Raw genomic sequence first — 22,690 nt, 5'->3', positions numbered from 1 at the left:
AATCACAGAATGGTTGGGGTTAAAGATCATCTAGTCCCAGTCCTTGCCATGGGCAGGGACACCTTCCACTAGACCAGGTTGCTCCAAGCCCCATCCAATCTGGCCATGAACACTTCCAGGGATGGAGCAGCCAAAGCACCTCTGGGCAACACTTACTTTTCCGAATAACAAACTCTTCATCGGATGGTTTTCTCTCAGTTTTCCTTTTTGGAAGAAACTTCTTCATTGTTTTTGGACTTTTGCTGGAATCCTATAGAGAAATAGACTCTTGTATTTAACCAGAACCAAAGGCAGCTGGGACAGTGAAGCAGCACAGCTGGGTGCAGCTACCCATGCTACGCATAACATGTTAGAGAGCTACAAAGCAGACAATGACAAGGTTGGGGAAAATTATAGGTTTTGCCCTTCACAAGTACCAGTTGTGACCCACTGCTCCCTGGAATAGCAGTGGGAATTGCACCTTCAGGCTTGGGCCAGGACAGGATCCTCTAGTAAACTCAACTCTTCTCAAAAGTCCTTTAGCCGAAAACTTCAAATACATTCATAGCACTTTTAGTCTGCTTACCAACTCTGTGGTCTGTGCTAGAAAACCCTAAAATGTGGTTTATTCCACTGACTTGATTTCTAATATAGAAGAGTTGGCAAATAGCTCTGCTTCTAAATGCCCACAACTTGAGAGTGTAAATCCCACACACACATATATACAGAGAACAGAAAAAATACACACAAAGTTAGTGTTTGCTATAACTCCATGAGTAAGAATCACAAACTTTTATCTCCTTCACTCAGTTGAAAGTCTTGCTGATTTGGAGAGAATTAGTGTATTAGTAGGTCACATGCAATAAGGATTTAAAGGATGCCAGGAGGGTTAAGTACCATAACACTAAATCCCTTCTGAGAGTTATCTCAAAATATATTTGCCAGTTGCTACTGACTCTGATAATAACTTACTGATACAACAAGGCGAAATTAGGGTCATGCAAGCATAAGAAGCATTAACAGGAACAAGCATTCTGTGCCACAACAAGCCAAAGAGAGGTATCTACCCTTACCTTTAAGATATAAGACATCCTCTACAATGAATATGCAAAGAAAGAGAAGATGAGTGTGAGAGACTCGTGATTTTTATCATCAAGTCTATTAAATCCACAATTCTAAACCACGTTTCAATGTTAGTCCTGCAATTAATGTAGCACACCCCTTGTACTGGTTTTAAAGCACTATCAACATGCAAAGGAGCACCTTGTCATGCAAAACTGAAGATTTACATGTGAGATGCAGGGTGAGTGGGCATAAATGCACTCTAGACACACAGAGAACATGCCTCCTTGGTTAGCAGTGGGTGTCTGTGGATGTTGTTTGCCTAAAGTGGTGCTTACAACTGCAGGAGCCTCATGAGCCTGGCTCCATCCAAGCCCCAGGAAGCACTCGGGGTCTGCACTCAACACCAGCCATAAGGGCCTCAACCCAGCCCAGTCAGGATGCCAGGATGCTCTGCCCACCCTGGTGACAATCTGGTAGGACTCCATCTTTTCAAAGGGGACCTTCCATCCTCACTGAAGACCTGACCATGTCAGGCATCAGTACTGCAATGCCACTCTGTTCCACTGGCAGGGGAGCTCCTTGCACATCTTTTGGAGGATTGCAGCCCTGGGATGCTTCATCCAGGGAGCCACTAGGCTCTCCTGCAGGTCTGTCCAGCAAAATCCTGAACACTGATGTTACAAAACCTTCACCTAATGCAAAGCAGACAGTTTAAAAAAAAAAAAGGTAGTAAAAGGAACAATCTGTAAATCTTTTTCCCTTTGCTAAACTGAATCCAGACATAGCACTTTACCCACAGAACTTACCTGTTCTGTCATTTCAAATGATTAACTGGAAACAGAACAGGAAAAATGACCCAACTTCAATGGAAATAACAAGAGTGAGGTGCTGTACACAAGCAGGGTCTAAAGTTTCCTGAGCACAGCTGGGTACAAGAAAGTGTACAAGATTGTGCCATCCCATCCTACACTAGGAAAAGACAAGTAAAGTAACACTGGATGTCTAAAAATCTCTACTCTTCTAATCAAACTGTCACATTCATTTCCCTGCAAGTAACCTTTGAAATTTGTATTCCTTCATTATATCTTCATTATAGAAAAGTGCTTGCATGAAGCTGTCAGCATTGTTTATTTTGTGATCTACTTAAAACTAAAAAACCCTAAAATACAGTGAAATAGGGATTCTGTTTAGTGATTAGGCATCCCAGAGGGAGAGATGAGATAGATGCAGATCTGCTTGGACCAACAACCAAACTTATTTCCCATTTGTCATCACAGGCTTGTATCCATGAATCTCTCCCCAAGCTCAGGCTGGATTGACTACCAGGCTGTGCCTGCCCAGCTCTGCTGGACATGTTAGCCTTTGAGTTTCTATCAACATGGTCATCACAGCTTGTTCCCATGGAAGCCACATTTTTGGTCCTATGACACCTTGCAGGGTATCATCCAGCATCCTATCCCTTGGGACTCGCTCTGGGCTAGGCCTCTGTGGCAAAAATCTCTCTCCTGATTTTGACACACAGAGTTTAATTCCTGCTATGAGTGGCAGGGGACAAGAAACTGCAAAGGACCATGGTTTTTAAGATATCACTCAATCTATGGTTTTCCCCCACAGAAAAATTTCTCTTCTACCTCAAGCCTCTACCTGTATTTTTAATTCACCATGCAAGCAAGAAATGGTTTAGCCTCCAATAGGAAATTGGAACATGCAAAGATTATGGATCATTTTCAGTCTGCTCACTTGGTATTTAAACAATTTAATTCCCAAACTGAAATGTGTTACTTTACAAATTCTAAGAAATAGATGCAACAAGATGCAATGAGGCTACTTCAAATCTCTACCTGAAGCAGCAGACGCACAGTCCTGCCAGCTGCCAGACTCTCCATCCCTAAGTGCTGGGAGGGCTGAGGGGGTCCAAATCCCATCCCTGTCCCCGTCCCCACTGGGGCAGAAACACTCCCAGGGCTGCTGCACCAAGAAAGGCAGCTGACTCAGACCCAGAATTGCTCACTCAGTAAGGGGAACGTTACCTGAGGTACTGGTGAGTAACTCCAAAATTTTAACATGAGGTAGGGAAGAAGAGCACTACGGTTGTGGTGCAGGGTGACAACAGAGCTAGGCTGTATTTTGGGTTTTCCCACACCACCTCCCAGCTCCCAGGCTGTGATTTCTGCAGGTGAAGCCATCCTTTGGCTGCTGCCTCCCAGCAGGACCTTGCTGTGTAACACTCAGGTGGGTGGCAAAGGAGGCTCAAGCCCCACATCCTGTTTCAGACACCAAAATGGGGTGGAAGACACAAGCAACATGAGCAGACATTTTGCCTTTTCCTTGTGATGCTTCTCAATCTTCTCAATCTTGCTTGCTTCTCAATTGCTTCTCAATCCTGTATCACTGAGCTACTGCTACAGCTGGAGCACATTCCAGCAGGGCGCAGGCCCCTGTTCAAGTTCAGACCAAGGCAGGAAGGAGGAAAGGAGGCAGCTCCACCAAGGCATTGACAAAAGACAAGGCTCAATGGGACACCCACATGTGGGACTGGTGACATCCAGCAGCTGAGGATGCTGGCTATGGCAGCCAACAGCAAATATCCAGCCTGCAAACTCATGAATCCGTGTAGCACGAAGCCCAGCACAGCGACATCCGTGGCAGAGGCCAAACTGGCAGAGTCATTTCTCTCAACATCCCCAAGAACCTACATTTCTGTACCCCTGCTGTAGGATACAAAACCTGGAAACAAGGTCCAGGGATTGTGTGAAATCAGGGTCCTGGACAGGCAGGTGGGATTATTACCTCTTTGTAACTCAGTGCTGCTGATGGCCTGAGCGGAGGAGCAGGACGGAGGCAGCTCAAGCTCCAGGGCTTGAGGATTTTGGGGGGTTCCAGAGGCCCACGGATCTGCCCAGCTGAACTAAATGTCTGAAAAAACAGATAAGAAGCAAACCAAGACTGTTAACCACAAAACAAGGCAGAGAAGTGGAGGGGGATGGACAAGCGTTGAGATACTGAGACATCTTAAGTCACAACAAAAATAGGGCAGGATACATGTAAAATGATACAAGTACAACATGGTTACAAAGCAAACTGCAGGATGTGTCTTACAGCTGCCTTGTTACATTAGCGTCAGGGTGCTGCTGAAACAGAGAGCTCAGGCAGCAGTGAAGAACCCAGGTGTAACTTTTTTTAATTCTTTTTAATTTCTTTTTTTTTCCATTTACTTTTTTTTTTTTTTTTTTTTTTTTTAATTGATTCTGCTGCTGTGCTTCTTCTGCACTTTTTTTCACTCCTGGATTTCTCAGCTTCTCTGAGCTGAGCTCCTTGGGGATATTCCCTCATGGCGAGTCCCACTTATCTCAGTCCTCTGGATCAGGATAAAAACTCCAAAGCCCATTAGGATCTTGTCTCTTGTGTTTATTAAAATGTTGTCACAAAACTTGGTAGGTCTCTCCAGACTTTCTGCACGAGTTCAATTCACTGCAATCTAGCACATTTCCTTCTGATGGTACAAAATGGCTTTGTGGCTTTTCTAACTTTAACAGTTATTCTCATGTATCACCATGAAAACATGCTCATAAATTTAATGTTATATGAAATAAAGTGTTTTTCTGGATCTCAGAGCTAAGCATCAGAAACAAGTGCACACAGTCTGTGTTTCAGACTCCAACAGCAGGCAGCACAGGCCAGGAGGTGACACTTACTGAATGAGGGCTCCAGGACTGCGTTTTGGAGACAGTACTGTACGTCCCTTTGGTCAGCCTTTGCAAGTGGTCAAGCCATTCGTGCAAATCCTGGCTGGTGCTGCAGGACACAGTGATCCGCTCCATCATGTTCCCTGTGGCAGAGGGTTAAATAATTGTCTTTAGCAAGTGGTAGAGACTCAGGAGGAAACACAGGGTGAGATCAGCTCAGCACAGCAGGAAATGGCTCCTCAGTTTGCACAGTGGCTCCAAAAAGGCCAGAGCAAAGATAGAAACAGATGCATGGAATCATTAAGGTTGGAAAAGACATCTAAGATCATCATTAACCTATCAGTGCAAGGTGCACCACTAAACTTAGTCCCTAAGCATCTCATGTACAACGATGATGACTGCCCATCCTGCTCCAGGCAACCACTGACAGGGTGGGAGCTACAAGAAATGCTAAGGGAGCTGGTGAGATGAATGTATGAGGATTATTTAATGTTGAAGGTCATTAAACACAACATTTCTATGATCAACAGGATCCCGACACCAAATACCACCAGCACAAATAGCTGCACTGCAGCCCAGGCACTGAGCATGAAATGACTGCGTATACCTAAAAGTAATGAGATAAATTGAAAGAGAAGATGGGATGGAAGCTCCCTGATGACCAAAACTGTTCATCTGTCAATAAATGAGGTACTCAGAACTATAAGGGATGGCTGCTGGATGCAGACAAGGCACACCAGTGCAGAGCAGTGCTACTGGGGTGAGAGATTTGTCTCATACAAAACACTATGGTCTCCAAAGGCAGCCAGAGGCAGAGATCCATGGCACTCGGTGGAGATTGCCTCAAGCAGGACAGAGGTGCTCAGAAACTCAGACAACACATGGTAAAAGAGCAGGAGGAAGATCATGGTGGGGGATTAGGGGAAGGAGGACCAGTACTTCCAGTGGCAACTGTTGTTTGCACTGGGAGGACTGCCCCAGGCAGAGGGCCTCACTGACCTGTGATTTCAAACATGTGCTCATTCCCTTCAGCATCTTCCAGCTTTGTCAGTGTCATTCCCGTCAAAGGCAGCTTTCCCTGGGAGAGTTGAAGAGCAGTCAATGTCTGCAGGTGTTGTTCTGCTTGTTTCTGCTGATTCCTTTCTCTTTGGAAATTGCCATTTAAAATTAATTTGTGAAGGATTCAGACTACATAAAAAGTCTCCTTTAAGGTATGGATCTAGATTTCCCTACACAACTAGGTCAAATGCCGGAGATGAGGCTCCCATGACAACTGAGTCATCCCGAATCATCTGCTGCCCTTTTCCTTCATTCAGTGCAAACCTTTTTTACAGTCAAATCAGAAGGATCAATTTCCCCTGGCTTTTTCTGAAAGCCTTCCCCATCCCTCTAATTTGCATACTGAACTGCCTGCTCATATTACTCCCACCGATGGGTCAAGCCAGAAAACCCAGCCAAATATTTCCCAAATATTTTTCATCTCCCTTGCTATGACAAATGACACATCAAAATAAGAGCATCCTTTTCCTGGCAGTGTTGATAGTTTCACACAGCTGGAGAAAAGCCAAGGTCTCAACAGCCATTGGATGTTATGGAAAATGGTAGAACACAAGAAATACAGAGTTATACTTAATACCTTATGGTGTGGAACTTTCATGCTCTTTGTAGTGGGCTTTATAAGAATTTTCCAGAGATGACACAAAACTGAAACCCAGCTGGCTAGTCAAAACCCTACAGCTGGGTCAGGACACCTTACACACACACTTTACTCTCAAGAAGAGCAGGTAAAACAACAGGTTTTGAGGTTTTCCCTTTTTTTTTAGTTTCATGGCATTCACTTACCAAATGCTGCTTAACCAATTATCAGGACAAAGGCATTGACTATCCTTGCACATGGTAAAGCCAAGCCCTGGTTCCCAGCCTGGGGTGTTAGCATCACAACAGAGAGTTGGAAGGATGCAGAGGACTTGAATTTGATAAGAACTATCTTATTTGCTTTTCTACAACAAACACCCTGCAATTTCAAACTAAGCATGCCTACCTGGTAGATGAACCCACTCATCCGTGGGCTTGCAGACAGCATCAACAAAACATTGGAAAACAGCAAGAAATACCGCTCCTCTTTCTCCTGGGGGGATAAGCATTTAGGTTAGTGCAGTCTGCAATGCATCACAAACAGCTGCCTCCAGCAAACTGAACCTGTAGCAACTGGAATCACAGCCTGTGAGATCACCCCCAAACCAGCTATTCTGGCTTTTTTTCTTCCTTATAGTATCTCATTTATGTACCAGTTTTCCTTGCATAGATTTTTCTCTGCATCCTGCTAATCCTATTCCAATCATTGCAGAGTGCCTCAGAAGGCCTTATGTCCCCCAGCATCCCACATTCCAAACAAGAAAGACTTTTGGGACTACATGCTGCATGGGTTTGTTTTACAGGTCCTCCCTTGCCAGGGAAAAATTGCAACAAGCAATTCAGTGCTAACAGGTTCCTACACTGAGCACGCAGCACACATGGCTTTAGCACTGCTGGGGAAGGTCTGTGTCAGGCACTGGTGCAATGCATGAGGACCACTAGGACAAGAATCGCTGCAGTTAAAGCACAAGCTTTAACTTTTAAGCTCTGAGGTAGGGCATCAGAGCAGCCCCTGTGCTGCATACAGGATATTTTCTAGTCACTCTCATTTCACAGTGTAAGTCACAGGGGAGAAAGAGGGAAATTAATGTGCTATATGACACTGAGGTATTTCTTTTCTTGAAAAGTGTGTCACCAAAGGCCTGAAGCTAAGCCTGTGGGGTGCCTGACACACTCCAAAGAGGTGCACAGCTCTTCCCAAGGTAAAATTATTTATCAGCATTATTTATCATCAGTTTGTGGTCTGGAAGGAGAGGAGCTGCTGCCTCGCATCATTTACCCCAGGAGCAAGTAGGTATTCAGACACAAAGTCTTTAGCCCACAGAAGAAACACCACACTCACTTCATTTCCTCCAGACTGCACCATAACCTGGGACATGTAGATGATGTTTCCCATCATTTTTATGTCCTCTCCTTCCCAGCGCTGGATGGATTCAGAAAGGATTTGCAGCTCGAGTTGTTTCCTCTTCCTCAGCTCCTGGCACTGCGACTGGGAATCACAGCAGAGCTTTGTGAGGTGAAGGGCAGGAGCCAACCCAAACCATCCCAGTTTCACCAGCAACACTCACACAGCCCTGTGGGCTCAAGGATGGTCATGTCAGGGATCAGGAAAGCCTGCTTTGGCTCCATTATATAAAGTCTGTTAAAAAACCACATTCTAGTGATTTATGAAATAATGATTACATTCAAATGTCAAGGAAAGTGCAAACTGCACTGAGCAAACTTTTTTTCCAAACCAGCCGTACCTCTGAGAGTTCAGGGACACAATTTCCAAACCAAGCCAGCTGCACAGTTAAATGTCTTTAATTTTGTTACTGCTCAGAGAGATTTTGCCCATTTTGTCCAAACAGTGGAGTTAAACTTCTAGCACTGCAAAGCCCCCACAAGTCAGATGGGTGGACATTTTCTAACCAAAATCTGGGAACCCAAAAGCAGGACTGGGTGGTGCTGTAGATTAGCACAAAAAAGAATCTTCTGAAAGTGCTGTAATTGAAAAGAATGCATCACTGCTGGGCAGCTGGGGACTGGGGAAGCTCCAGAGGGTGACCAGTCTCTCATAAGCTCTCAGCAAGACATGACAATGCTGACTGAACAAAGAGTCCTGCAAATCCAAGCAATACTTACTTTAACTGACCCCTCTGCCAACAGGAAAAATTGCTGTAAAGCCATACCTGGGCTGTTTTCACCAATTGCTTGGTTTTTTCCAAACCCCTATTTCTGACAAACATTTTCCTCCTTTCCAATTCATTGACTACCCAGCTCTTCAAAGAGAGAGGCTGCATTGGGTCTAGCTTGAAACCACACACATTTGAAACAATATGTGGATGTTTACTCTGGTTCTGCAACTGTTGTATGTTTTGACAGCTCCCCAAGTGTCCGAATCTAGTGTTCCCAGGACAGAAATCCAAATATAATCCATATAATCCATAGGAGTTAATCACAGTCTGTGCAGAGGCACCGCTGTGAATCACAGCGGCTCCTTGGTCCCTTCCTGCCTTTGCTTGGGAGCCTTCCTGGTCCTATAACAGGAATATGCCCATCACTAGGGGCACCTCTGACTGTCTAACCTCAAATCCACACTGAACCTCATTAGCAGTGTCATAATGACATAAAATTACTCATCAGCCAAGTACACATTTCAAGTAAAACCATCCAGCACTTATGAGATTTCCTAAAGATTAATGACACCTTGTAATTTAAATGAGTTATTTCCCTGTTAGCTTCCAGAATAAATGGAAAGGGTGCTGAGTTTCTTAGTAAATGTAACATGATCGCCCTTTCCTGTTTTCTATGAACTTTCTCCTCCCTATCTTTTATCTGCACTGCAAAATACTTGCATCTGTCACAAACATGTGACATCTGTTGTGCTAAAGGAAGGAAGCTAGACCATATCTGGAGTGGTTATAGTGAAAGGTTCTCTGAGCCTACAAAGCAAGAGAGACTAGAGCTTTTTTAATAACTGAAAAAAGCTTTTCCAGGTAAAACCATTGTGCACACGGATGGCTTTCCCCCCTCTATTTCATCTCAGTGTGGCAGGACTTTGAGGTGTGAAGGTGACAGAGTTCACAGAAAAAGGTTTTTTATCTCTGACTCATCCTTTCTCTCTGTTCCCCACCGATGGCCATGGCATCTGGAGCCACAAATTACTGGAATGTGGTCAAAGCCTCCTGATGCCCATGGAGCAAAATTCAGCAAAACCAAGAGTTACTCCATGGGCTCAGAGGGGAACTTCCCATTGGCACCAGCACTCAGGTCAGTCTCAGCTGTGCTAACCTCCCTCTCAATGAGAAAGGGGTGGTCTAGTTTCAGGTGGCAAATGGTTAGGGAATGGAGACAACAGGAGATGAAAGGGACCCTGCTGCTACCACAGCCCACACGTAGCTTTCAGTAATAGAGGAGAAACTTGGAGATCCACCATCTCTACTCTGAGACCACAGAGCCAGCATGCACTTGCTGCAGCCAGAGGAGCAGCTCTAGGCTTGAAATGTGAAATTAAGTTTCTTTGTAACCCATCTTTTCCATTTCAAAAGACCGTTTTTTTCCTAATGAGGATACAAATGTCATATTTGACTCATTCTTCATGAAATGCAGACCTGAAATGGAGTGCTCTATTTTAAGAATTGCCACCTACCACAAGGGACTTGAAGGATGTGACAGCTTTCAAAACATCTTCATGATCTGCATGCGCCTCCTAGTGAAGGGAGAGAAAATTTCTCAGCTATCAGCAGCAGTGGCACCCACCCTGAGCAACAACCCATCCTGAGCATCAACCACTGTCCCAGGACACTCAGGGCTGCAGATACAGGCAGCATGGGCTTCAGGAGGAGGCCAAAGTCCCCCAGGTACCTTTCCCACCATCTACTTCAACATGGGTAAAAGCATCTATGCAATTCACTGATACCAATTTAACAAGTGTGAAGTGGCTAGAGCAAGAGTAGGTGTGATTTGACTTAGAACAAATCTGACTTGCAAAGAAAAAACAATGAAAACAGGCAGTGGTGCAGGGTGCACCATCAGGAAGGAAACTTCCATTGATGTGCCAGGTATTCCAGCCACTGCCATATCAAGGGTGGAAATCAATGAGCATCAAGGGGGCTTCACCTCTGGGTTTAAGGGAGGGCATGTCTGAGCAGAGAGCTCTTGAGCTAGGTAAAAGCAGAATGGTGACCCTTATCTCTGAACCCTATGCTAGTACTCTCCCTGAATTTTCCACTGGGTCTGGGGCCTTGCTCCTCACCACCAAGTCCTCATGCCAAGAAAAATCATAAGGTGTCTAGGTTGTGATGGAGCTGTCCCCACAGCCTGGGATTGCTTATCTGGAATGTAGGATGAGTGGCTGCCCTGAGCACATCTGCCCCCTCAGCAGCTCTGCAGCAGTGCAAGGAATGCTGTGGTGTACATCCACACTGCACACAGCCATCCTCTTCCCACAGCATCACCAGCTTCAGCTTAAACCTCAGCCCTACTGATTCATGCAACAAAACTCCCACACTCAGCTTAGAAACTAAGAGGAATGGGTGATGTGTGTGTCCCCAAATCTACTGCTGAATTGTCTGCAAAGAGCAGGCAAAGAGCACAGTGCATATATCCTGCAAAGAGCACTTTATCCCTGCATGGGCATGCGGCGGCAGACAGGCTCAGTTCAGCCCCTGCAGCTCAGCTCAGACAGGTGAGAGGGTACAGGTAGGTCTGGAGTGTGCCTACCCTGCAGACTCTCATGACCTCTACTATGCAGGCATATCCCTGGCTCAAGCACAGAAGTTGTAATCCTTTGGCTTGATAGTAGTCATGGAAAAGTGTGCTGAGTTAAAACTGGATGAGGGGAAAAAGTAAACTTGCTTAGAAACAGACTGTTACTTCTGTTTTCTTCAGCCCCTTGCACCACCCCTGAGTTTTGCCTTCTGCAGCTGAAGTGCATCAGCAGTGAGCAGCAGAGCTCCAATAGCAGAGATCTCTACAGTCCCTGGGGCAAAAAATGTCCTGAAGCAGACCTGCTTCTTGCCAAAGAAGTCTCTGTGCCCATGGCTGCTCTCCCTGCTCCCAGGGGCTCACTCTCCACCCCTGTGTCTGTGCTAGCTGCCAGATTCATGTCTGTCTGTGCAGCTCTGCTCTACCCAGAAGTACAACCCTAGGGCAAGGGGTGGGAATGTGCCTGCAAGCCACAGGAGTGAGTGAGGAATCTCATCAAATGATAACAAAAACACAGATTTATTCTCAGCTGGGCAAATAAACAGCAGCCGCAGCCCAACCCTAGACTGTGCTTTTACTTGTGCTCTCACTTTTAATCTGAAAGGTGGATAATGTCTGGGGCACATGGGACATCTCCTTGGAGATGTGAGTACTTTTAGCCACATGGTGTTCAAATACCAAGAGGCAGAGGTATCTCTTGAAGCTCAAGGAGCAGCTCTGGCAGCATCAAGGGGCAGAGACTGCCCAGAAGCCCCACACCCCACCTACCTCCATGTGCCGCTCCAGCTCCTGCAGCAGTGTCACGTACTTTTCCAGCCTCAGGAAGGGTTTGCTGAGGCTTGTGGTCAGGATAAGAATGCCTGGGCTGGCTGCACCCTGGCTCTCCATGAACTTCTCCAGCTCATCACTATAAAAAGAGAAAAAACAACAAGGAGGGCTCTCAGAACTGAGGGCTGTGTTTTGCTGCCTCCCATGCTCTCCTGATGGCCAGGGCTCTGCTCTGAGCTGGGCCTCTTTAAAGGCAGCACAGAGTCCTCTCTGAGCACCCCCCACCAACTCCATGGAGCAGGCAGGGAGCTCCTAGCCAAGCAAGACCCTTCTCCCCTGGAAAGAAGGACAGGATGCTATGTAGCCACAGGGGTTGGAATGCACAGCCCCTGGGGCACACTGGTGCCAGCAGCTGGTCCTCAGCACAGCAAAGTGGCATAGGGCCAGGTATCTGGTGGCTGGGGAGAGGGCAAGGAGGGCAGCACCTGCATAAGCTGGTACTGTGCTGGAGGAGGCTGAAGTAATGCACTGGGACCCTGCTGGAAGCTGTGATGCAGGTGATTGCATGTACGTTGCTCCAGAGAACGTGGCTTCCGTGTGTCAGTACATTTGACAAAGCTGATTCTTTGGTTGGTTTAGGAAAAGAGGTGAGACTCAGGAATCACATGAATGAGTCATTTGCTGGAGCCAGGCTTGTTGTTACACTGAATAAAAGCTGGGTTTCAGCAGGTAAGTAAATACATTGTGAGTTCCCATTGCAGAAAGGGAAGACTTAAATACTATGGATGTGGTCCTGGCTTTCCCATCATTGCAGGGAGGACAGCTAACCTGCATTAGGGATGACACAGTGACATCCTGACACACTTTTGAGCAGGACATCACACAGATTCAAGTTTCTGCTTACATGGGTCATGTTGAAGAAAGATGTTATTAATGCAATCTACCAATGACCCTGTAAATCAATCATTTGGTTGAATAGAAGCTCAATTAATAAACTGGGCAACTGGGTGACTGGATGACCAATGATGTGCTCCCCCCACCATGGTGCCACAGGGGAACACCCTCCCATTTGTCAGTGTGTGAGCACTTGACCAGTGGGTCTGAAACAGCATCTGGGTCCTTTAACAAGTAACAATCACAGATGATACTACTGCCAGAGCTGAGGCTGCCTGTTTGACCCAAGGTGGGAGTCCTGCATGTGCAAAAAGGACCTGTGAGATCAGCTCTGAACATGAGCAGTGTGAGCTGTCTTCATGCTGAAGCTGAAAGGCCAAGTGGAAAAACCCAAAGCTCCAGCAGCAGGAAATACCCTTGCCCTATTGTCAAAACACAGGTCAACAGCCGTACCAGGCCAAGTATTAATAATAAAAGTTAACTTTTTAAAGAAGTCTGAATCTCCTTCTTCATCACTCACCTGTGCTGTGTGAGGACATTCACTGCTGAAGGGTGGTTAGCACAGTACGTCAGGTACAGGGAGCGGAACTGGGGCATCAGGCTCATGAAACAGCCTCCCACACGCTGCTGGTTCTCGGGGAGCCTACAGACACCAACACACCAGCCATGCTAAGCCTCAGGATCTACACCCTGCAGCTACAGCACTCTCAGGGACCTGCCCAGGAACTACCCACTGCTCAGGGCCATTCCCAAATCACCCCGTAACTGCAGCACTGATAAATACCCACACCTGCCACCTGGGGAAGAGGGGGATCCTCAGGTGGGTCTGGGTTCCTGTGGTGCAGACAGTGAGCATCACAAACCATTATCAGCCTCAGGTAACCTGTGACACAACATGGTATGTCTCACCAGCAGAGCTACAGCTGGGATGATGAGGATGAAGACGTGCTGGATCTAGGGGCAGTGCAGGGGTGGGTCCCACTCTCTGGGCTGCCCATGAATATGAAAAAACAGAGAAAGAAGGAGAAGCCACAGCCTGAATATATTCCAAATATTCAGTCTTTCCCCATCTCTTTACAGCCCTTAGCTAAGGCTAAACATGTCTGTCAGCCTCCCTGCAAGAAATTATCACCTCTAATAATTTGCTCTTTGCTCCCTGGCAATTCCCATCTTCACGCCTGCCAGATCTCCCACCCTGCATATGTCTGCGTCTTTGGGTTAGGCACACTTTTGTGTCAGGTCTAGTGACACTCATTCAGCAGATGCCTTAACACCAGCAATGTCAGAGTTCCTTCTACCTTCCCTCCTACCAAAGTACTGCTTGCTACCTTTCCTCACTCCATTTATCTTCTATATTTAACAAGTCTAAGACAGCAGACAGGAGGAACATTAATGAATATTTCTATTCATTTATTACTTCTATTACTATTACTTTTAGGTACAATTGAAAAGCTTAACAACCTCACTGCTATGACACAAACTTACTTTGCAACTTCCTCCAAGGCTTGGTTCAGTGTTTGCTGAAAAGCAGAGATTTCTTCCATGTTTCCCAGCAATGCCATGATGTCCCCAGCACTGAGCCTACAAGAGCCACACCACCAGTTACCATCAAAGAGAAGTTGCTCTCAGGAGCACTGCATTTTTATTCATCAGCGGTCCTTCAAAAAAGACACAAAAAGTTCCCTTTCCCCAGATACAGCATCAGACAGAACACAAAACTCATGATCTGTGAGCTACAGACCACAGCCTCCTGAAGATGTCTGCTGGCAAGGATTATTTTAATTGGATTTGAATCACTTAATCCCACTAATCTTCTCAGCTCTTTAGCTGTCCAATAGACACAGACAGATGGGATTTGAGCCAGAAGTGGGGAGGGAGGTGTGTGCAAAGACACGGAGTTTTGTCTTCAGGGATTCATGCCATGGGTTTCCCTATGGGAGGAGAGTCCTAGTGGTATGGGGCTTCTTTGTTCCTTGAGTGAGGCTGGATGTTTCCAAAGCTAATGTGCCTGTTTCTGTCATCCTAAGAGTCACTTTCATACCACCCTCATTTAGGCCTACAACGCTGAGAGCACAAAAAATTTTCCCACATGAAGATTTTGGGAAAGGAGAAGTGACTGAAATACAGAGGCCTTAGAATACCACTCGCCCATCTCTCCTGACTGAACAACTGTCTAAACACATGCCCTCTGTCCATGACATCCCAAGGCTCCCACAGTGTTCTTTCCACCTCAGATGCCCTTATATCTTACTTATCGTAAGACTGGAGGGGTCTTAAGTAAGTCCCCAGAAGTGACTGTAGTTCCTTCGCATAATCTCGTTCTGTTTCCAGAATATTTTGCAACACCTAGGGTGAGAGACAGAGTGCTGAGAAGATCTTTGTACTAGCAAATTAGTCAAAAGAATACAACATCAGCTTCCAAGACTGGAAAAGCATGGAAGTGTATTTTAAGTCCAGAAATTACATTTCTTAATGCAGAACCCAGAACACTCAGGAAAGTCCTGGTGGTCAAATATTGAGATTTTACTTTGCAAATTTGGGGAGATCTGGAAAGCAGGTGGTAAAGGCTGCTTCTGTGGCACATCAAGCCAGGGCACACCTCATTTGCCACTTCAGAGATGTAATAATCTGGGTTTGGTCCTGTAATCCATCTCAGCAGCTGGTTTGTCTCTGGCCATACAGCAGGCAAAGCCAGTGCCTGCACACTCCCAGTCAGTACTCCAGTTTCTCAGTGCTGGAAATGGTGCTGGAGGTGGCTTCCAGTTCCCTGGACATACTGCTTCTACTTTGCTTTGCTGAAAATATATTTAGATATACTGATCAGCAGGATTCCACTCCAGCACAGAGAGCCAGGGATGCTCACATGAGGCATCTTCACTCTCTTACACCACAGCCTGGATACAGGGGGAAGGTAACTGCCCCTGCTTTGCCAGACCTCCTCACTTTGGCAGCAATATGTAAAGGAGGGGATGTTTTCCCACCCCTTCTGCAGCGGCAATTCATGGCCAGGCAGGCTGTGAACCTGCTCTAAGGCCAAGCCCAGTTACAAAGCCAGGCCATGAGCTGTGGCAGCTGCCCATTCTCTGAGGCCTGCAGCTGCTGGCAGAGGCACAGAACAGGCACCTTGGGGTGTAACATCTCCAGCCAAACCAAAGAAAGGGGCCAGAGCCCTGATTCGGCTTGCTTACACCATGACATTATCTCCCCATCTTTATCTACAGGAAATACGGTGCTTTATTCCCTGCATTGATTTGAAAGCTGTCACCTCTCCTTAACTGTCTCAGTTGTCTACTTCAAGTCTCTACTTTTGACATCTTGCAGTCACTTCCATTTGTGGTTTATTGTCTCCGTGGCCTTGAATCAAGGGAATGGAAACAGCTGCATTTAAACACCAAGTCACATCCCCAATTGTTACAAATTGCTTCAATGATTTTTAAGGGAAGGAGCCACTTCGAAGATTAATAACATGGTACTTATTAAAATGTATGATCAGCACTTAAAAACTTACCACTGGGTAATAATTCTTTGTCAGTTGAGTGTTTTCTAGCCCTTTTAATGCTTTGGGAGAGAGTGGTTTCTCTGTACAAAAAAAAAAAAAAATCCATGAATAAATTACAGTGCTCTGCTCTCATTATCCCATCAGAAAAAGACACCGCCACATTATGTCCAGCAAACGTAACTTCACTCCTGTGACCACTAAACTTCAATTGCAGGGTTTGTTTCCCCATTTCACAAAAAACTAGTATAAAACCAGTGGTATGCATGACACTGACTGTGGCCAAGTGAATCACACCAGAAGTTTTGTGCAGCCTCTGCCAGCCAACATCCAGGTTTGCTCCAAAATCCCTGGCAGCATTCCAGTATCTGGAAATGTTTCGAACTACAGTGTTGCTTCACCTGGCCCTAAAAACTAAATTTGTTTTTAAAATTGGGTGTCTGTCAGAAGTCACAGGTACTGTGCTTTTATCCAGGTGATTCACAAGGCACTTGAAGCCAATCACTTGTGATGCAAAATCCTTCTCTGAATGTAGATTTAAATGAAAAGTTCCTAAAACCATGAAAATCAATTCTCGTTCTGCATTTAATAAATCCCTCTGGATGCCTCCAGCACTCACACTCACACACATGGACAAATCCCCGCTCCAATTTTCCTTCCCTTCCAGCAGCATGCCTTTGCCAGCAACACCATCTCCCCTCTGGACTGGGGCAGGCAGGCAGTCAGAGCAAGGCTGGCCCAGTCCTGGCCACACTGGACATACTGAAACAGCTCCATGCAATGTGCAGCAGCCAGGCTCTCCTGTCTCCCTGCAATCACTTAGACAAGGCAATTACTTTCACACTGATAGCAGAGGAGAAACTTGAAATTGATACATTTACCCTCTTTATGTACTGTCTAATTATTGCCCTTATAGTGCTTCCTGTCACTTCCACCTAAAGGCTCACAGGAGCTCAGCTCTGCAGTTATTTCACAGAATATTTCCAACCAAAGGGCACACCTAGGACACAGCAGAGGTATGGACACTGCTGAAAAACAAGTAACTGCATTCAGAGGGACCAGTCTTACACTATGGAGGTAGGAAAAGCAGCTCCCTGCCAGCTGCAGCCCCAGCAGTATTCCTGGGGCAGGGAGGGTTTACTGATGGTTCCTCATTCCTTGCTTGCAGTACAGACACATCTCCTGAGCATGCAGACACCAGGGCAATGAACCCTCCTGCCACGTGGAATGGTGCCGAGAGAGCATCTGGAGGAAAAAGCTCTGCAGACAGAAAAATCTGATGGGCTCTTACATCAGGATCTCTGAGAGACTGGCCCTTCACTTCAGTGAGCCAGTGTCATGTCATGAAACTCCCATCTAATTTTCCTTATGGGACTCAAGTTTGCTCTCCTTTTTTTAAAACATCTCTTTTCCCCCCACTGAGTTAATTAGTGATTCCTGAGTTGTGCCAGACAAGCCTTCAATCCCTGCTGCAACTTCCTGCTCCAACTCAAACATCATTTCCCAGAGGGAAACACTGGGAGATGAGATATCCTAACAATCATTTTTTTCATTTAGAATTAAATAAAAATGGACCTAATTCTGAGCACTAGAAAATGGATTTTTTTCTTCCCTCCTTTGCTTTATTTTTGCAGAGTAGAAACAAGGACGTCCAACCGGGTGTACATTTTGCTACTTTGCAGACCCCTGCTGGCATCTCAGCGTTTGGGGCCAGAGCAGATCCTGAGCCATAGAACCAGCACCAAGCACACAATTGGTCTCTGATTATGGTAAGTCCTCAAGGCACATTAAGGAGTTAAACTGCATTTTGCAAAAAACCACTTTAATCTCAGACAAAGGCCTGGGCAGGGGTGAGCTGCTTGAATGGATGTGCAATGCCACAGGGCAATTGGCCAATGCTACGTTTTGGTACAACCACATCACAGAAAATGTTAAGGACACTCAAGACAAAGCTCAATAAAGGCAGATGTCACTGACAGATCACCCCCTCCTTCTTCCTTTCTCAATACTGCAGCAGAAGCATTTGGGGGAAAATGTACTTTGAAATCAACCATCACTATGGACCAAAACAGGGACCATGCCCTGTGGCCACGCATTTTTGCTGGATTCCACACTGTGATAGTGATCACCCATTCCATTGATGCCTGAAAAGCCAGGATCAAACACAAATACATTGCCTAACCAAGGTCTCTACCAAAAAGCTAGTTCTGTGCTCAGACACTGGAATGACCTGACAGTTCCACAGGACAAAGGAGACCCACATCTGTCTCTGTCCTCATCCTCTGACAATATCCCTGCTTCCATGCTGCTGGGTCTTGGGGGGAGCAAGAGAAAGACAATTTTTACATTCAAGCAATTCATCTGAAACACTGCGCTTTACCCTTTCACTCATCTTTCCATTAGCCCAGCTGTCTGAAGTACACAAACGGTCCTTAATAAATAGCGGAAATTTCCCAAAGGCACGAGGGTCTTCACTGCATTATGCCACTGTCATTCAATCAGCCCTTGAAAGCAATTTGCTTACCAGTAGATTTGATTTCTCTGACGTAGTTGCTTGGGAACCAGCCTGTTTTTCCATTCAAGGTGCCTTCCCACCAACCCCCTTCTTCAACTCGGGTGACATAAATAATGTCTCCTTTGTTAACAGAGAGTTCATCCTCATTGGTCTGCTTAAAATTGAACCTGGCCTTTACCACCAGCTGATGACTGCCATTCTCGGTCATCTCCTAAGGAAAGAAACGTGGAAAAACATCAGTAAATAGTCAAAAAAAGCAGAAACCACTAGGAGAAGCCATTGTTCTTCTCTGTTGTGACAGCTGTTTTTTCAGTATTGCTCTGTATAACAACCAATAATATCTTGCTGTTGTGTAAACATTCCCTTCAGAGGACCACAAGGTCCCTCCAAAGCTTTAATTTACTTTCCCAGTACAATGGGTGGCAGATAAGAATCATTCTTCTCGTGTCACACAGAGAAACACTGCAGTTTGGAGAACCTGTGGGGCTCTCTCCAGCTGAGACAGCAAATCCATGAGGGAGATCAGGGGAGAACAACCTCTGGTGTTGACCCAGAGGTATGAATCAAACTCCTCTACCCCCAAGGCCATCAAACCACATGATTACACATTAAATAAAGGGTACCACAGGCTTGGACTGCCTCCGTAACCCCCTTGCTGACTGGGAAGCTGTGCCGTTGGAGTCACTCTGGGCGTCTCCAGCCACGGAGTTAAGAGAGGACAGATGTGAACATGGCCCTTTTGACAGCTGATCTGGGGAAACAAAACAACATCTGAGTTTTACCCAGCTGTCCACCATCCCTCCACATCACAGCAAAGCAAAGAGAAAAGCCTGTAAAGAAAACAGGAACAGGGCACAACAATTCAAATCACATCTATCAGAGCAGGACAAGTGCATGGCATCTGCAGCATGGATACTCCCAGTCAGCAGTGAGGGTAGTTTTCTGGGCTGGGATAACCCTTCCATCATGGTAGAAGTTGAATTGCAATCCAAGGCACTCCTAGGTTGTGCCAGCTCTGCAGCCATATGTCCAATTGCAGTATTTCTTTGAAATCCCCCTTAAAACTGTAGAAGAGTAAATAGTACTCAGTACTGTGATTCCCCACTGGGAATGTTTCTGGGATCCAAGTAAGCACTGTTGAAGATGAGTCAAAGTTTAGCTCTCCAGTGAATGCTCTTAGGTCATCTCTGCATCTGCAGTGTGGGCTATTCCAGTGAGTGGGGAGGAATGCTGAACACTTGGCCAATACAATCACTCTTCTATTTAGAGGAGTCCTTCTGGGTTCATTATCCAGCTGAAAGAGGTTAGGCACTATTTTGATTGCTGTCCATGGACCGTTGCCATTAGTCATGTGAGAGAGGGTTTCAAGCCACGCCAAGGAAGGACAGGAGTGTCATCCCCAGGAGATGAGCTGCCCATGGAAAGACTCAGATCATCCCAACAACTCCTAGAGCTGCCTCCTTCACACACTCAGAGCTCTTCCCTTTGCAAACCAGTCTCTAGGCTTGCTTCTGTCCCCATCTGATGCTGGAGGCAATGCTGCTGCTCTGACACATCTCTTTTCATAATTAGTGATTTGTTTCTATATTAACACCAAAAAAATTGCCAGAGTGTAAAAAGTTTCCTCATCTTAACTGTGCAGAGACTTAGTAGCCTTGTTGCTAAGAGCAGTTCCAGCTCCTGCAGGATCTGGCAGCATTCAGACCTAGAATCCTGTTGGATGCTGCAGAGGCATAAAAACATGGGATTTCAAGCCACCCAGTAATTCCCAGTACTTCACTGCTACTGCACCCCACACCACACTCTGGAACACTACTCAGATCACCTCCTTTCTGTGTCCCATGGTGCTCAAAAGACTCAATAGCAGATATTAACATTTCAGTAAACTGTGAAGGACTTTTAAGATTGGTCCTGTAGCTTCTCTTCAGATTTAAGAACATTTCTGCATTCCAGAGCTGCAGTTTTCCACCTGCAGTGGGGACCTTGTGTGTCCATGGACCTCAAAAGCAGAACAGAGCAGTCTGCAGAAATCCCTGTGCTGGGTGTGCAAGTCCCTGGACCACATTTGGAGCTCTGCCTTGAAAACACTGCAAGAGGAGAGGGTGATACAGCCATGAAACGTGAGCAAAAATCGAAAAATATGAACTCCAAGGCTGCTTTTCCTCTAGTCTCCTTCAGTCTGAATGTCAGTATGGAAAACTCATTCTGAAGGGGAAGTTTGGTAGGAGTTACAGGAACCCAGCTGGACTTTTATTCTCCTCAGAAGTTTTATGTTCCAATAGGAAAACATCTCATCCTTAGATTGGACCTGGAGCAACACAAACTGTGAGCTCTTGTGGAAGGGGCTTACTTTGTCTTGCTCCTACCCCTTGCACAGTGGGGACCAGGTCCGTGCCTATGACTTCCAGGTGCTGCTGCCTTACAAAGCCCAGCCATGCCATACTCACACACCAGTCTAGCCAGCCCATGCTCCAGTGGGCAACATCCATGGTAAACCTTGTGTGCTGTCAGTGAGTCAGTTTTCTCCCTTGCCCTGCTTGTTACACAACTGCCTGACAACTGCACAGTGAATTCCCAGCTTCCTGGGCTGTCGCAACTGCAAAGCCCCTCCCTATGTAAAACCTATTTTGCCAACAGAGTGGGTTTTTCTTTCTGAAGCATCCTGATATTTGAGCAGGAGCGGTTTTGGCTGCTCTTGATGACTCACAGGCCAGGGGTGTGGCTGGCTGCCAGTGTGAGATATTCTTCCCCTGATTCCTTCTGAAAGGGAGGGTATAAATCCTGAGTCCAGGCTTCTCTTATTCAAGTCATCAGCCACAGTCACAGGGAAATGACTCCATTACTGTAGATTTTATGACTCTCCCTGCCTCTCCCAATCTTCCAAAGCTTTTATAAATATCTGCAGCAACCTAGAAACAAATGTACAACTGCCTTTGACAGTTTGGCAGGGAAGCGTAACATTTATATTGCATTATGACAGTGTCCTATTTTATGCCTGGTCCAGCACAGAACACTGCTGCCATATGTTGCTTAAATTATGGTTAAAATAGCTGGGCTTTCTGCTTGCATTCCTACACTATTTTTGGCAGAAAAGCCTTGTCTGATCCAGCACAGCTGGTTTTCCTCCCCTGCCCTCTCTTGCAGACAAAAACATCAAGCTCTGTATTGCTGTGTTGATGGACAGCTGCTGAACTACAAGTTTATCCACTACAAATGATGCCTCCAGTTATTTGTATAAAAAGATCCATGAAGACACAAGGATTTGGACTTCAAATGGATGTTCAGAAATATATTCCCACAGTGTTTCCTTAGCTGACACCTACTTCCCTCTGCCTCCAACCAGGGTGTTGGGATGCAGCAGTGCTGCGGGTGCTGGGATGTGCAGGCGTGTCAGAGGCTTGGTGCCAGCAGCAACTGCTGTAGCTGGTACCAGGCTTATCCTGATGCTCCATTCAGCCCGTGGCCTCTTGCAAAGCAGACAAACCAGACCATCTGCAGTGGCAGTTTGTAGGACACAGGCTCCTGCTCCTTAGGAATTTGGCCAAGCCACCAAAAAGTAAATGTTTGAGACATGTATTTATTTTACCCTGTACTTTTCCCAAGGGTGTTCTCTGCATGAGCAGCTAATTATATCGCAGGCATTGCACTTTTTAGCATTTAAACACAGAAAGCGTATGTTCAAACAGATGTTTCCCACGAAACCAAGAGGATCCCAGCTTCTCTATAGCCCCATCAGTAACATATGACAAGAACTATTCCCCAGCAAAGCCCTGTCCCAGGCTGAGCTGGCACATGGGTGGCTGGAAGAATGGAGATGGGGCTGTAAAAAAGGGAAGTAATGTGCAAATGGCATTGCAGCCTTGCCACCCTGTCAGCACATACCCCATCACACCCCTCCAGTCCAGCAAAGGGCAAGGACAGAGGCAGGAGAGTTTCCTTCTCCTTTTGCTTTCTATTCTGAAA

General features: G+C 46.1%; 1 protein-coding gene across 7 annotated transcripts in view; it reads right to left on the bottom strand.

The window, feature by feature from the left end:
* ARHGEF6 (Rac/Cdc42 guanine nucleotide exchange factor 6) overlaps positions 1–22,690 on the bottom strand; it is a 39,127-nt gene that overhangs the window by 5,996 nt on the left and 10,441 nt on the right. For 3 of the 7 annotated variants that reach the window (XM_023925883.2, XM_086850444.1, XM_086850443.1), the window contains 15 exons: positions 19,351–19,478; positions 18,737–18,938; positions 16,225–16,295; positions 14,968–15,062; positions 14,202–14,297; positions 13,237–13,359; positions 11,823–11,961; positions 9,997–10,056; positions 7,708–7,854; positions 6,772–6,858; positions 5,730–5,808; positions 4,740–4,873; positions 3,835–3,960; positions 1,053–1,073; positions 157–250 (listed from right to left, as the gene is read on the bottom strand). In XM_023925883.2, coding sequence (XP_023781651.2) covers positions 157–250; positions 1,053–1,073; positions 3,835–3,960; positions 4,740–4,873; positions 5,730–5,808; positions 6,772–6,858; positions 7,708–7,854; positions 9,997–10,056; positions 11,823–11,961; positions 13,237–13,359; positions 14,202–14,297; positions 14,968–15,062; positions 16,225–16,295; positions 18,737–18,938; positions 19,351–19,478 — 1,602 coding nt within the window. Of the gene's footprint in view, positions 1–156; positions 268–1,052; positions 1,074–3,834; positions 3,961–4,739; positions 4,874–5,729; positions 5,809–6,771; positions 6,859–7,707; positions 7,855–9,996; positions 10,057–11,822; positions 11,962–13,236; positions 13,360–14,201; positions 14,298–14,967; positions 15,063–16,224; positions 16,296–18,736; positions 18,939–19,350; positions 19,479–22,609; positions 22,685–22,690 lie in introns of all 7 variants that reach the window. The other 4 variants (XM_086850445.1, XR_015276404.1, XM_023925884.2 and 1 more) reach the window with 4 other exon arrangements.

This window comes from Cyanistes caeruleus, chromosome 14, assembly GCF_971803275.1.
Source record: "Cyanistes caeruleus chromosome 14, bCyaCae1.hap1.1, whole genome shotgun sequence".
Lineage (NCBI taxonomy): Eukaryota > Metazoa > Chordata > Aves > Passeriformes > Paridae > Cyanistes > Cyanistes caeruleus.
The sequence above is the reverse complement of the archived record's forward strand: the minus strand, read 5'-3'. Positions and strand labels throughout refer to the sequence as shown.